The 15,860-nt window shown below is 44.3% G+C and overlaps 1 protein-coding gene across 1 annotated transcript in view; it reads right to left on the reverse strand.

Moving 5' to 3' along the window:
- The window catches only part of GALNT16 (polypeptide N-acetylgalactosaminyltransferase 16), a 141,429-nt gene that overhangs the window by 17,592 nt on the left and 107,977 nt on the right, over positions 1 to 15,860 (reverse strand). The window contains exons 9-13 of the mRNA XM_025205982.1: positions 15,100 to 15,203; positions 8,505 to 8,631; positions 7,368 to 7,460; positions 4,851 to 4,934; positions 3,698 to 3,839 (exon numbers count right to left, since the gene is read on the reverse strand). Of these exons, the coding sequence (XP_025061767.1) occupies positions 3,698 to 3,839; positions 4,851 to 4,934; positions 7,368 to 7,460; positions 8,505 to 8,631; positions 15,100 to 15,203 (550 nt within the window). The remainder of the gene's footprint in view (positions 1 to 3,697; positions 3,840 to 4,850; positions 4,935 to 7,367; positions 7,461 to 8,504; positions 8,632 to 15,099; positions 15,204 to 15,860) is intronic.

The following is a 15,860-nucleotide window of genomic DNA, read 5'->3' on the forward strand; positions in this document are numbered from 1 at the left end:
GGGGGGACAGGGACTCCCCCAGTGCCTGTTGATCCCCCCTGACTAGTTTATAGCAGGCCACAAGATCCCCCCTCAGCCTTCTCTTCTGGAGGCTGAACAGGTTCAGGTCCCGTAACCTTTCCTCATAGGACCTGCCCTGCTGTCCCTTGATCATGCGAGTGGCCCTCCTCTGGACCCTCTCGATGCTGTCCACATCCCTCTTAAAGTGGGGCTCCCAGAACTGGACGCAGTACTCCAGCTGCGGCCTGACCAGTGCCGCATAGAGGGGGAGGATCACCTCCTTGGTCCTGCTTGAAATGCATCTGTGGATGCACGACAAGGTACAGTTGGCCTTCCTAGCTGCCTCCCCACACTGCCAAGCCATGTTCATCTTGGAGTCAATAATGACTCCAAGATCCTTTTCCACCTCCGTGCTGACAAGAGGGGAGTTCCCCAGTCTGTAGGTATGGTGCCGGTTGTTCCTCCCCAGGTGCATCACCTTGCACTTGTTTGTGTTGAACCCCATCCTGTTCTCCTCCGCCCATCCTTGTAACCTGTCAAGGTCCAACTGTAGCCTGTTGCTCCCTTCTATTGTGCCCACATCCCCCCACATCTTGGTATCATCAGCAAATTTGAACAGGGTGCTTTGCACCCCCTCATCCAAATCACTGATGAAGATGTTGAACAGGGCGGGCCCGAGGACCGAGCCCTGCGGGACCCCACTGCCCACGTCCTTCCAGGCCGAGAAGGACCCATCCACTACCACCCTCTGGGTGCGGCTCTCTAGCCAGTTGGCGACCCATTGGACTGCGTGGGTGTCTACGCCACAGTCCCCCAGTTTCCTAATGAGAACGGGGTGAGAGACAGTGTCGAAAGCCTTCCGGAAGTCCAGGAGGACTATATCCACTGCTACCCCTGCATCCAATGATTTAGTGACCTGATCATAGAAGGCCACCATTATTATGATTATTCTTTAATTACAAAGAAAATGCAATAAGTTTCAGTGATTTCAAAAAATCATGACATGTAACAATGAGTCAGAGTAAAAGGCATGTTGGATACTGGCTGCAAACTTTATTCCCAACAGTTAACAGATGTGAATAAGCCTTTTCTGGCATCGATTATCCTACTGTGACGCTTTGCTTATTCAAACTGCTTACCTGCTACATCACGGCTGCTCAGCGTGGATATCTTGGGCCTCACCCTCTGCTGTTGTAAACCAACATGGCTACATTGCAGTTAGTGGAACTACTATGTTAATTAATGGCAGCACGGGTTGTGGACCACTTACTGTACAGTTTGGTTTTACTTGGAAGCATTGCTGAAAAAGTGGCACCTTCCCACTCAATCAATCTGCTCCCTGTGGGTTTTCAGGGTATTATCTGCTGACTTTTAGTGACAACTATTATTTCCCCTTGTGGCTTAGTTCTGTTAACCCTGTTGGGCCAACACTACTTATGAGACAAAACTATTGTTCTGTTCTGACTTGCCCATTGTTAACAACTTATCAACTAGACTCCAAATATACGGCCAAATTCTGCCCTCAGTCACAAATCTGCAAGTCCACTGAGGGCAGATTTAGGTTTACACAATCCTGTGATGATGGACAAGGCAGCATCATGACTTTCAGGTCCCAGGTCATGGTTACAAGGTTGACATTTTTTCCCTCAAAATTTATGTGTATTCAATCTGGAGTCACTGAGGGAGACATATTCCCACAGTGAATTAGAAGTGTGTGTGTGTGTGTGTGTGTGTGTGTGTGTGTGTAATCATGACCCCAAGGAGCAAATGTAACAGCCCAATATGACCTAACCCTGTCCCTAAAACACACGCATACATATACATACACACATACACGTGTGTGTGTGTTTTAGGGACAAGGTTAGGTCATATTGGGCTGTTACATTTGCTCCTTGGGGTCACGATTTGACTTTTAACCATTCTAGATTAAATAGAAAGATAAAGAATTTAAAAATATATATTTTTAGTCGAGAGAGTTCTCCACTAACAGAATTCTTATTTTAAAATGGTTTTTAAAAGGCTTATTCTTAAATAAATATTTCAATATATTATTCTAGCAATTAAGGCAAAGACTTCAGATTCCTCTAGGGGCTGTACTACTTCATGTATACTATGCAATTCAGAGTGTATATGTATATTGACCACTTCAAAATCTGTGTGAACTTTTACATCGTGCTCAGAAAGTGACATCTGTAAGGTCCTACGCCTGTGGTTACCAATGTTGGGGTCGTTACCCCAAGTGGCATTGCAGCAGTTTGGAGTGTGGTCACAAGCACTATGGAGCCCCTGATTTCCTTAAGCCTCAGTTTATCCCATGTGTGCACAATTAACAGGAAGTGGGATTTTGCCACAGCTACACCAGTAATTGTGGCTGTGCTCAGTTACCGCACAGTAAATGAAAACTAAGCAACTCAGCCCTGTTTCTTTCCCTGGTTTATCTTCCACCATAGGTTTCGAGATGGTGTAGGGACAATGACTAAAGAGCAGCTAAAATGCAATAAATCCTCATGCCTTGTTAATTGTGAGCACCCAGTTCTGGTAAGTTCTCTCCTGCCTTTACTGAACTCAGGAAGAACTCATGCCTTAGCTGTTCTGCAGTAACTGTCCCCAATTACCTCCCAGCCTGAGCTAAACTGAGGAAGCTGACCCACGCAGTGAAACTGGCCTCAATATTGGCTTCATTTGAGTTTCACTTACTGCAGGGTACAAGCAGCAACACAGTCAGACAGTTCATGTAGCCACAGTTAAAAAAGGGGGAAGGGATTTGCTATGCCTCAGCTGCTCTGCAATACCTGTATGTCTGCAATAACCCCATGCTAATTGGATATACAGAGTTGTGATAAATTAGCCCCGCTCTGAGTGGATTACAACTAGAAAACATTTGGGGACCACTGTCCTGTGCCATATATTCCAGGAGAATGGATGAACTTTTGAGCAGCTCACCTTCATATATTATGCCACTTTACAGTGCCTGGATACAAAGGCATTTGGTAAGATAGGGATGAGCCAGAGAGAGAGAGAATTACAAATAGCTTCCCAGAACACAGCATGTAGCTCTCAAGGAGTTAATAAATTATTGTGTGAGCCTGTCAGTATCTAGTGACATGCTGTATCAGTGGGTCTCAATCTTTATACTAAAGGCAGCCCTTGGAAAGTGCCAGGTCTCAGCTTTCATTGGTTTTTTGTCTACAGAAAAATAACAGAACAATTCTTCTATTGCAAGGAACTCAGAAAGACCACAACAGGTCAAAATGATTTGACACTACGGATACCTTTGGGTTTATCTGGTAAATTATGTGTAACTGCAGTATCTGGTTAAGAATCACTGTATTATATGGCTCTATAATTAACACAGCTGATCACATATACCTGAACTTTGTTATACTGAGAGCCATCTTAACAATTAGCCTTAAAGCCCAAGGGCCAAACTGAATTTGCTAAAAACTAAGATTGCAGCAACCCCCTCTCAGAAACACAAGTGTGGCCTGTGGAAGTGACAAGTCCCAGCATGCGGTGCTTCAACTTAATCTGAGTGGTTTGAATATGGACCAAATCTGATGAGCATATGCGTTTAAGGTCTCAGTGCATCTAAGGTCATATGTGCACCTTTGTCTGGGTACCATTGTCTTAAGTACTTGCATACTGTATCTAAGAAGCAGCAAGCAGAAGTGAAGAGTGAAATTCAGGACAGCCTCACCTGGGTGACAGGAGGACTGTTCATTGTCCCTTTACAGCTTCCCACGCCAGCCAAAGTATTTCCAGTCATATCCTGTCCCTGAGATTCCAGGCAATTTTCTCCTTGTTTGATAATCCCAGGAATTAGCTCCTTTTCAGGAACCCTTGTAGGAAAACAACTTTTTCATAGCATCTTGTATCCAGAAGTGTTGGAAAGCATTTTACATATTTATATAGGGATCACTCGCTGCATCTGAAACGCACCTCCCTCTGGAGTGAGACACAGCAGCATGCAAGTACACTACACAGAACGTGAAGAATGTCATCATATTTGACTGAAATACCTGAGGGAATTTAGGGAGGCAGGAGGTGAAGAAGGATTTGCCCGTGGAGTTAGCATCCCTCCCAAAAAGGGCTGCAAGATCCCTAACATCTCCAAGTGGTTGGACTGCTGTGTTGTATCTCATCAGCAAGGTGGCACTTCCAGAAACAGGCAGTCTCCCCACTGATCTGTTTCCCTATTGCTAACACCAGGTTATCACCACACTGGTAATAGCAGTGTGAATACTAGTGTAGACAAGACTCCAGCCAGCTTCCCAGAATTTTAACCCGTGTTATCTAACCTGACTCAGTCCTAAGGTTCCATCACACTCGGATTAGGCGGGCTGCTAGAAGATGGTAGCCAACATGCCCTAGTAACGCAGCACTAGTGTAGATAGGTCTGTTCACTAACATGATGGTTCAGTACCAATGCAGAAGAGTGCCAATTTGTAAAGGTCCTCCAGAATGTGGGGTTTTCTTTAGTGGTCTCCCATCTAAGTACAGAGGCAGATTGAGCTTATGTCTGTTTCTTCCGGGCTCTGAGCTATATGTGATTATTGTCTCTAGGTTGGGTTCAGCTAGAGATCCTTTCCCAGACTGCCAATTCCCAACTCAAACTTTCAGTTAGGAAGTGGTGGTGGGGAGATGAGTCATATGCAAGTGCAGGCTGGGAAACAGGAAAGATTTCTAGCTAAAGGGATGAGGCAGGACTTACTTGATATGAGAGTTTCTATCTTTCCTCACTCCCAGCTTCTGCCACAGATCTCTTCTTGTCCTGTGGCTGACACTTCCCAAACTGGTACAACCTCAGAAAGGGATTTCCCAGGTTTTTTAAGCATTGGTGATCAACTTACTTGAGCTCTGGGTAGACATTCTCCAAATACCACTGGAAGGATCTGCAGTTCAGCTTCTTACGTTGCTCCACTCGGTCAGCAATGCTGGAAACAAAAGTCCATTGTTCAGAATGATGCAGTGAATGGAGGGGATGTGGAGCAGCAGGGAGAGGAGGGTGGGTTTTAGTGCCACATGAACAATGAGCAAATATGAAGTTGACCCTTTGCCCATAGTATCTTCCTGTGCAGTTTAACATGTTGCTCTGAGCAGAAACAAGAACACAAGAAGGGATAGGTGTCAGGAGATTTGAGAAGAGCCTTAAATGCTAAGGCTCCGCTCTGGATGATTCTTGTACTTCCTTTGGCTCAGATGGATGGCAAAGCCCCAAGCCCTTTGGGGAATGCAGCATAGTAAAGCCACCAGAAAGCCAGGAAAGTCTCTCTCCTGTGGTGTGTCCCTGTGACATTGTACTGTATGTAAGTCTCAAACAACCACCATCTCAGAAAATGAGGTGAGTTGCTGCCAAGGATAAAGGGCATTTTAAATAATTTTTTAAAATGATCTTTTCCCCCTGCATTTAGGACAACACCTGAGAGTTTCATCCTGAAGTGAATAAAAACAATGGCTATGCCACATCGCAGCTCCTCACGGTTGTGCTGCCTGCACCAGTCTGTTAGCAGAGGGTTGCATTGGAGCTGCCATCCGGCAGTCCTCCTATTCTTGGAGAAAGAAGAATGAAGCATTTGTCGTAAACAGGCCACAATGGGTTAAACGACATGCACTGTGAGCCTGGGGAACAGAACCACCACATTGCTTGAAGGTAAGTAAGGTGGGCAGGGAGCTAACGTCTTGCCTTCAGGTGAGTTTGGATTGGGAAGGAACTCACTCAGCTGTTATACCCCATTCCTTTGTACAAGAGGTATTCAGTACATTCCCGTCGCTGTCAATTCGACTGGCTCTCAGTGGTGAATGGGGAGTGGGGGCTGGGGTGAGAAGAGGGCCCTGGTTACATCTCCAACCCACTCATTGAATGATCCTAGCACACAGTCAGTGACTCCCCTCTTCTCAATATATTTCCATGTTGCGTTGTGCCCTCTTTATGCATCCTCTTTCTCCTGTTGTCGCTCAGGCACCCAGCTGGAAGCAGCCATAAACAACCGTACCTTATAAGGAACTACACAGACCCTGTAATCTGTTTTAAACAGTGGGGAGGCAGGTCACATTATAGGCCCTATTAATCTTGACAGCATCCGTGACATTTACATCCTACACGTGCATTTAATGTAGGCTTGACAGCACTGTTACTACAGGTTATGTAATTACCTAAGGCCAAACCCTGCAGCCCTGATATAGCTTTTATTCAGCCAAAGCTGCTAACGGAGGTCACTAACAGAGCTTCATGAGGAAGCACTGCAAGCTTGGATCCTAAAATGATGTTAATCCATCTTCAGGCAGGCTCAAGAATTGTGTAATAGGCAGGTCTCCATCACTAATGGGCAAGCAGCGGGGCGCCTGGGTCTTGCAATTTAGGCTCTGGCTCAGATGCTGTACTTAGTCCAGGTCAAGTAAATAAGGTAGGAAAAGCCTGATTTTTTTTTATTTTTTTTTTTAATTAAAAATCAGCTCTTTGTTTGGGAAAACTAACCAGAATGTAAAACATGAAGGGTTAAGTCTACTTGCCTCAGAATAAAGAGTAGGGCCTGTATTGCTACCAAGCAAACCTACATATTGGCAATACAACTATACTTAGCAAACAAACTTCTGGGGCTTATGTCCCAGCGCCACTCCCAGTGCCATTCTTGTGCTGCCCTACTTCAGCTGTTGATTATTGCCGATTCCTCCTCACCACCACTGACTCCCCACACCACCAATTGCTGTACCTCCTTAGGGGCTGCACTCTACAGTCTGGGAAACACTGCCCCAAACCAATATAGCAATAGTTTCTCACTATCCACAGACAGATACTCCCACAAATATGCATCTATGGACACATATCCTATTTAAAAAAAAAATCTTTATAACTGAGTTGGAAGTTCAATGCCCTTGAAGTAACTTGTCCTTTGCCCCTCAGGTGCGTATAACCTACTCCACACCTAATTTCATGAGAAAGCCAGTTTGCCTATCCCTGCCTTTTCATGAACACTTATACCAGTAAAAATCAGTCCTGTCAAGTCTGAATCCAGCACCTGCAGAGGAATGCCACATCAGGTGTAAGTCTGCATGTGACAGCTCAGCTCAGACTTACAGAGGCCGGGCACTTTCTGTGAGCATAATATCTAAAGCATATTTCCTTTTTACTTACTTTTTTTAAGGATCCCTTTGGTTTTGTGTTATAGAGAAAGTTAGATAGTCATAGTAGGGAAAGACATCTACTTCTTATAAAACACTTAAAGGAAGCCTAGTCATACAATCATTTGTGCTGTGCTTCCAAACATGAGCTATGCAGGGCATCTTTATCTCAATGATAGGATAAAATCCTTCCCAGCTAACAAGTCCATTAGCAGGAACATGGCCAGCCCAGTTTAGAGATGACTTACCTTCCAAATGACTTTCCGATGGCAGATGGCCGGGCCTCATAATAATACTGTTTGTACTCATCCATCCACACCTCTGCAGTGCGTTTGGTGTTCCTGCATGTGGGCAAGGAGCAATTCTGCTGAGTGCCAGCTGCCTGCGGATCGCTCATCAAGACACAGAACTGTGGTGACTGAGAACGTGTCTACACAGGGGCATAGCATGCTCAGGAAAGTTCAAGCCAAACTAACTAACAGCGTGACTATAGAATGCATCAGTTAAAGCACTTTAGATACCTGTGGGGATGCTCACACTCAAAAGTAAAAGTGTCCTTAAGATTATAGACAGATGAAGCATTTCTGTCAGTGTAAAATCGGCATTACACCTGCATACACATACAGTAGTGAACAGATGATATTAATCCCTAAACTGGACTAACTTTCCCAATCTGGGGAGAGCTAACCCAGGTGTAAAACTCTACGAGTATAAGTTACACTGGTTTATGTTTCTACAGGCAGGAACCTGATCCCTCACTGCCTAGCAACAAGATGCAGTAATAAACATCTACTGTGTAAGATGCCCTGGGATAGCTGCAGGTTTGGCCATTCCTGATCCCAGGATAATTTCCATATGGACACAAACCAAGGCAAATTATACCAGGGAATGTATTCATCTGTCCTTTAGTCTGCAACAGCTTTACTCCCTTGTGACTCTATGTATACATGTCTTTAGTGATTAGTCACAGACCACTCTCCTTCCTCCCAACATGTCTGCCAGCTTTCCTTATTATGATTCTCTCCCCCCACTTTTATACAATGAAAGCTTCCCTTGTGATTTCTCAGAGCTGATACAGACAGGTAGTACATCTGGACTCAGGGGGCTCAGGTACTATCTCCTAATCAGTAGCAACATATGTGATCAAGAATTCCTGAGATCCAGCTGACAGTTCCTGTTGTAGCACCATCACAATTTGTTTTCCTATGCAGAAGGCTCCAGAGAAACCCTGGTTAAATATGAATGTTCAATCATGTGAAACTTCCCCCTGGCCCCCAAGTCCCTATGGAAAAGGTAAGAGAAAAGATGAAACTGTGCAATAAGATTATTTAAGCATGCTAAGCACAAGGGTGACTGATCTGCCATTGCAATCCTCTAATACCTACTTAATGTAGGTCAGTGCGTTGCCCTCAGGAAAGTCGTAGGGGTGGCGTTTCCTGAACACATGGCCCACACGACTGCAGGGAACGATCTCCAAGCTGCCACCGCACATCCACACACGGAAGGAGAGCTCTGGAAAAGATCCCGAGAATCATGAGACAACAGCCAGGAACACAATACCAGACTTCCACCAATGTTGATCCACATGCTGTCCCTGAAGTCCTTGCCTCCCATCTCTGCCCATGCCACAGACAGCAAGAAAAGTATGACTAGGAAGGTTGGGAATGATGCAAGGTGAGATAATTTGTTCCCTCCTGAATCAGAGTTAGACCCCCTCCCTCCAAGAGACATCCTAACCTTCTTCCAGTCTCTCTTCCCTCTGGTCCCAATAAGACTATTGTTTTAGCAAGATACTTGCTTAGTTATCCTGCTCCTTTGGGTTCTCAGATACTTAAAATGGCTTTCAGGAAAGGTATGTGATATTAACGTGACCTTACAGTGGGTTGCGTAGTTTTGGACTCCAGTGCCTTGCAAGCCCTTCCTCTAGGAGATATGGTTGCACTGGTGAATTTGAGAAACCCATGAAGAATTTAGAATGGGTGGAAAACTTAAATGGGAGAACAAATACAAACAAGTGGAAAAGCAACAGATTCATAAAGAGGTGTGAACAAACATGTCTTGGAACAGAAGAAACACAGGAGGTGAAGAGGTCCTTTTTGGTTGAAGCAAACAGTCCACAACTAGTGACCCATCTCCTCCTCTGTGTCCTCAAGTATATCACTCTGGGGTACAAAGGAGAGTGTACTGTAAACACCTGACAAGTTCAGGCCACAGTTGCAATTCCCCTGTAATGGCAGGGGGGGAACATAGCTGACTACATTTATGCACATTGTATATAAAATTAAATACATTCTGGTAACATAGCTGACTGCATTTATGCACATTGTATATAAAATTAAATACATTCCTCTGGCACAGGCACTTTTGTGACCCCTCAGCATTGCAGAGTTTGGAACCACTGCTGTAGAAGGCCCCTGTGCCAGTCTGAACAGTGAACCATATGTCCTCTACCAGTCTACCCTTTTCCTCTCTTGGCCCTGAGACCTCTAGTAGCTGCAACAAATCTCTAATTACTGTATTATCTGCCTTGCAAAACCTCACTGTAAACTACAAAATCCACTGGGCTCTACCAAAAACAGCACAAGACTGAAACTGCAATGCTGTAGTTTGTTCACAGTTCCCCCTGTTGAAGGAATTTTATCAAGAACAGAATTCAGTCCCATTTATTTAAAAGAGCACCCTCCCTGCCATTGATTACAGAAGCCCAACTGGCCCTGCAGTAAAATTCAACATTTTGTTAAAGGATTAAAAGAGCAAAGGAGCTTTGATGTACAGAAGCTCATTTGCATCACTGAGGAGGCAGGACCTTGTTAAAGCTTCCAAGTCTGTGCTTGTGAGTTAATGTTGCCACACTGGAGGGGTTCTTCACTTGCATTTAATGTGGAGGTGAAAGGAATAAAAAAGGAAAGAGAGTGGGGAAAAGTATCTAGGGAGTCAGGGATGGCTTTGGATAAACCTCCTACCAAGGGCTTATGTAGACTCTTGTCTCTTTCAAATAATTTCCCCACCTGAGGTGCTCTACAGGACGGGGGATTCTAGCACTGGGAAGTTTAAAAATAAATCCTTTCATGCTGAAAGCTACCACCTGAGCCCTTCAGCTTGTCTATCCAGCTCCTTTGGGATGAGTGGGAAAAGTGTCTTAAAGTGAACAGACTATCTTTTAATTTGCTATCGTTTCCAAGTACAGAAGAAAATTGTAATAAGCCATCAGTTTGTAGAATCCACACCTGCCTTTTGTCCTGCCCACTTCCCATAGCACATCCTTTCCCGTCTGTTCTGAATGAGGGGTCAGTCAAGAGGTGAGCAGCAAAGGAAAGTTTCCCAGCTAACCAACATCAAGAACAGGGAAAACCCTTTTTTTAAAAAGCCAAGCCTGAAATTTCTGTCTGGTCTGATGTCCAGCTGGCACCTTCTCTCCTGGAACTGTTTTCTAACTCATTCTGGGCTAATATTTGTACAAGCATACCCATGTGTGCTTTGTTTGCATGTTAACTGGATTTCAAGTTTCCAGGATCATTCATGTGTGTCCACTGAAGTGTGTCCATGTCCATGCATGGGCCAATACCAGATTAAGAAAAAAGGGAGGTGCAGCAGATGCCACCTTCTGCCCCTCAGACCAGGGAGGCATAGGTGTGAGGCATGACTGGAGCCTCCAGGCCAGTGAGGGACACCAGGGGGAGGGAGAGCCAGGCAGGGAACAGGTAAGAGGAACTCACCTACCACCACTGTTGTCCCAAGGGGAGCCCGACACATGCAGCCGCTACCCGCAGGCTAACACTCCCCCACCAGCTGGGGGCAGCCAGGGCAGTGGGCAGGTCCCTCTTTCCTTCCCCTACTCCCTACACAGTCCCATTTGATGTCCCCCACCAGCTGAGGCTCCAGTTGTGGAGAGCAGCTGCATGGGCTGCCAGACTTGGCAGGGATAGTGGAAGCAGCAGCAGGCAGGCCTCCCGTACCCCCTGCCAACCCAAGGAATCCAGCTACACTTCCCTGCCCCTTCCTTTCCCTCATGGTATGACCTCAGTTTCTGCCTGGAACCTTCAGGAGACCAAGATGTCCAGGGCCAAGGAGGACTGGAGCCAGCTGGCATACCCTCCGGAGAGCTGGCTCTGGCCTACAGTGCAGAGAAGTTGCAACTGGGTCACTGCACCCCTCCCGATCCATCCCTGTATCATTGAGCACGCAGGCTCTTTAAAGGCAGGCAAGACAGTCCAAAAATATTATGCAGTAGACTCAATAATCCATCCTTATATTCAAATTTCTTTATTTCCAATGTAGAAGAGAAACTAGAGATGGAGAAGATCCATTATGTGTTTTAGCACATTCCCTAAGGATAAGTGTAGGATTGTTTCATCTGTGCATTTTCCAGTTTTTGGTCCAGTCTAGATTAGGATGATTTAAGTACTGTGGCTTGCTCCATTTCCTGTAAGAGACTCCTGCTAACCCACAGCTGAACGTGCAGAAGGCTTCTGAGCAACTAACAAGTCACTCCTGTCTCTTAGCTGAAATAAAGCTTGTAGAGTATTGTACTGCAAAGTTCCCTCTTAGTATTTCTCCTCAGGACAGCTGCTCTTCACCCACACCCAGGTCCCTTTGCTAACCTGCTCACTTGCATATACAGTGGGGCAAATTTTCAAGCAAAACATTTGTCGCAAAGGTCCTCTATAAAAAAAACAAGGATTCTTGCCCCCCCCCATATTACTGACACTATTAAACTGTTGTTTTCATGAAAAAATATCATTTTAATATAAATTTTGAGAAAGAGGATATTATAAAAATGTTATCAAATTTACCAAAAACCTGGGTTTTGATCAAAAAACTTTTTTTTCTTGAGAACTCTTTTAAGGCAAATAAAAAACCACCATTCAATAATGCTTTCTTAAAAAAAAAAAAAAAGCACTTCAATATCTGTTTAAAAAATTCAATAAAAATCAGTTTCTAACCTTGGAAGTGGAACAACTGGCCTGATGCAGAAAGTTATTGGCTAAGACTCTTTGGCTTCTTTTCTTCAAGAAGTTAGACTACAGGCTAGTCTTTATATAAAATATATACACTCTGATTTTTTTCACAAAACTATTTTTCATTATAACCATTCATATTGTCATTAAGGGGGGACAAGTCCTGGACCTAGGCCCCATTTTTCTAGGCACTGTACAAACATAAATAAAAGGTCTGTGTTATGTTGAGCCTATAGTTGAAGCATAAGGGATGTGACAAGAAGCAAATATAACAAATAGACAAGGAATTCGATGTAATGGGAGAAATGTATCAACAAGCAGTGGTCGCTAGATACCCTTTGCCTGGCCCCTGCCAAGTTTTTGGAGGCGTCCCAGCAGAGGGAATATTTATGAAGGGATGCAAAGGAGGACAATTAAGAGACTTTGTGGATAGCTCAATCAGCTCAACATGCAAGTAATGGCATGTGGGTAAGTAGGAGACTGATTTACTACTGCTCACTGCAGAGAACTCTGCCTCACGGTCTCTACTCATAAATGCTTTAGAGAACAATCACCGTGCGCTCCTTAGCGTGCAGCATGGAATGAGCAAACACCTAAATAAATAATCTGTCTCCATCGTTAGTGCTTACAGGTTCCACACAAACAGTTGTATGGAAGAAAGTAGAAGGCTGGAATGGGAACCATGTGTGTCAGGCTATCAAAGTCTAAGGAGGGCTAATGACTACTGCAGTAAGAAACTGCATGCCTGTGTGCGTGCGTGCCACAAGGGGTCAGAGGTGGAAGGGGAAGGGGCCATGACACTTGTGGTGTAGTGGCATAACTAAGGTGGGGCAAATGGGATAACTGCCCCAGGCACCAACTTAAGGGGGCCTTAGGCACTCGTGCAGAAACTGGAAGTTGCCACTGCCCTTGTGCCCTGGGGGTCTGGCTGTGTCCCTACTCTACTGCTGGAATATTAAAAGTCTGAGGGAAATAAAGCCCTGCTTCTAAACCAATGCTATCTGTTGTTGGAACGGAAAGGAATGAGCTGTTCATAGCCTCACTGACACTCTAAACAAGCATTGGGGTGGAATGCCTCCTTCAAATGTCTGTGATATCAGGAAAGGAAGCAAAGTCTTGGCAGATGAGCAAAGCAGCCATTGACTATTGTGTATTTTACTCTTAAATTGTGTCAACTGGACATTCTGTTACTGGTCACACTATCATTTGCTTTTTCAAAAGCATTTCAGTTCTACTGCAAGAGGCAGCAGCCCCAGGTGTCTGCTTATCGGAAAGACTTCTGTTTCTGCCCATAATACTCGGCTAATGATTAGCTTGCAGCACTGGCATAACAGGGTTTTTTATTTTATTATCCTCCTATTACCTGGTGGGTATTTATTTGTGCGTCAAGATGAGATGAGTAGGCCTTTATATTTGTATTTAATTTATGAGATGGGCACCTACAGAGATTTTGAAAAAACACAGTATCGAGTCACTTGATAGCATTCATTTTACAACAAAGCTCCCATGCCTGTTGCATTATTTTCCTCCCTTCTCAACTGATCCTTAACTAGGACTAGGACAACTTGTTCGCTTTTTTAAAGGGAACTTATCTACACATCTACATTATGTATTAATAGATATGTAATTTGAATACAGTAAATTGTTAGCAGCTTTGTATTCTTAATAATCTTGCAGTTGCTACACGGTGGAATTCCAGCAGAGCACCAAACACACCAACTTCTGTCAGGGTGACTGTACCAGTTAGACCATGAAGACAGGTGATCCCCGATTGACAGAGTGGTGCCAACAGAAAGCCCAGTCGTAAACTTACAAACTTACATTGGCAAAACAGCTCTTTTTCTTGGCATAACTTGCTTTGTTCAGGTGTGGTGGAATGGCAGTAAAAGTGCAGTTTTGCTGATATAACTGCAACCACACCAAGAGTGTTTTGCCACTATATCTTGACTTCTTAGGGAGGCTATTCCCTCTCTAATGAAACACACTCCTGAACTCTATAGACAATACCAAATTGCATTTCCTGCATGTGGGTGACTCTTGGGATGACTTAACAGTGAGCAGAAGCACTGTAAAACACTAGATCCTTTCAGGCAGGAGGGATCCATTTTATTACTATGATAGGTACAGAAACACTGGCACAGCTATGTATAGATTTATTTTGTACCTATTTATTTAACAGGAAATATAAATAATAAATTAGTTATTTTAATGCTTCTCCTCTCCTTTCTCCCAGCACTTTGTTCTAATACTTGATTTCTCTGTGAATCTGTTTTCAGTACTTTTAGTTCTTCTATTTCACCCTTATTTCAACAGCATCATCTCATTTGGGAGAAAGCAGAGCTTAGAATTGTGTCACCTTTACTAGGTTTGGGGAGGAAGATCTCAGACCCTTCCTATAGAAATAATATTGCCATTATACTCTGAATTCCTCATCTGCTAAGTATCCTTGTGTTTAGTCCCCTTTTAAACAGACCGTGTCCAAATTCTGCTCACTAGACAGTCTGATATAGTAGGAAGACACCAAGCTGAGACAGAACGCACTTTTATTGGAGGAAGAGAAGGGTACAGTAAGATTAAAAGGTGGTGGTGACCCTTAAATTCATGAGCTGTATAAAAGTAGAGTGCAATAGGAAGGAGAAACTCCTCCAAAGATCTGACATTACTAGTAAATAAAAATAACCTCTGTAATATTAAAAAGTAAATATTGTGACAATACCTAGAAGGCTTTGCTGTGTCAGGGCTGTGTACCTCAAAAAATTTACACCCATTGTGTACAAATTAGCCAGTAATACAGATCTGACTGGCACTGAGCCTACCTCAGCATATGTAACTTTAGGGTGATACACAGATCTTTCAAGGGGGGCAATTTTGTAGGTATGGAAGGTGTCCATCTGCTTGCAAGCAGCACTTGAATGAGGCCCAAGATAACCATGAAGCACCCTCAAGATTCCCTATAGTCATTTTCTGCGATGTAGGGAGGAAAGGCAAGGAGGGGGCATGAAGAAGTTAATTCATAACTTACCAAAGTTTTCTCCTCCCCAGATGTCCATTTGAGTGTCATATTTCCCCAGGTGATTAAACCAGGACTTATCAATAACAAAGATGCCTCCTGCTATGACAGGTGTTCTGGAGAAAAGGAAGGGCAAACATAATAAAATATTACCACCACAAATACAAACCCCTTTGCATTTGCACAGGACCTTTCAGCTGAAAGTCACAAGATACTTAAGTTAATCAGTTAGTCAGGCCTCATAACCCCAACTTCATCTTCTCCATTTTATGGCTGGACAAAACTTGGCCTAACCTAGCTCTCTGCCTCATTCACCATGAGGAGGCAGCTGTGTTGGGAACAGGACTCAGCTCTCTACTCTAAATCTTGTACTTTTGTCATCAGGCTGTCTATCTTCACATGCATATGAAGGATGCATGTGTGCATGGGAGGGTCCGAACAACTTAGTAGCTTCACAAAGCAGTAGGACCTACCCTTTTTGGCATACATTAGCTCCATAGACTCCCCAAATGCCACTCCAATCCCCTTCCCCTGCCTGATCTGCTGCTCTGGTTTCAGCTTCCTGCCCTATGCTCCCTGCCTGACCTATTGCCCTGCTTTCTCCTTTCTGCCCTGTCTACCACTGTAGTGCTTCTCGCCTCCTTGATTTGCTACAAGCCACAGAGGCTGCCTGTGCTACTTCTGACACACATACTGAAAGTTGGCCACCCCCCCGCCATAAAACATGTAAGACACAGCTACAAATGCACACCATTTGTGTAGTCTGTATTCTA

The sequence above is a fragment of the Alligator sinensis genome, unplaced genomic scaffold (genome assembly GCF_000455745.1).
Source record: "Alligator sinensis unplaced genomic scaffold, ASM45574v1 scaffold768_3, whole genome shotgun sequence".
Lineage (NCBI taxonomy): Eukaryota > Metazoa > Chordata > Crocodylia > Alligatoridae > Alligator > Alligator sinensis.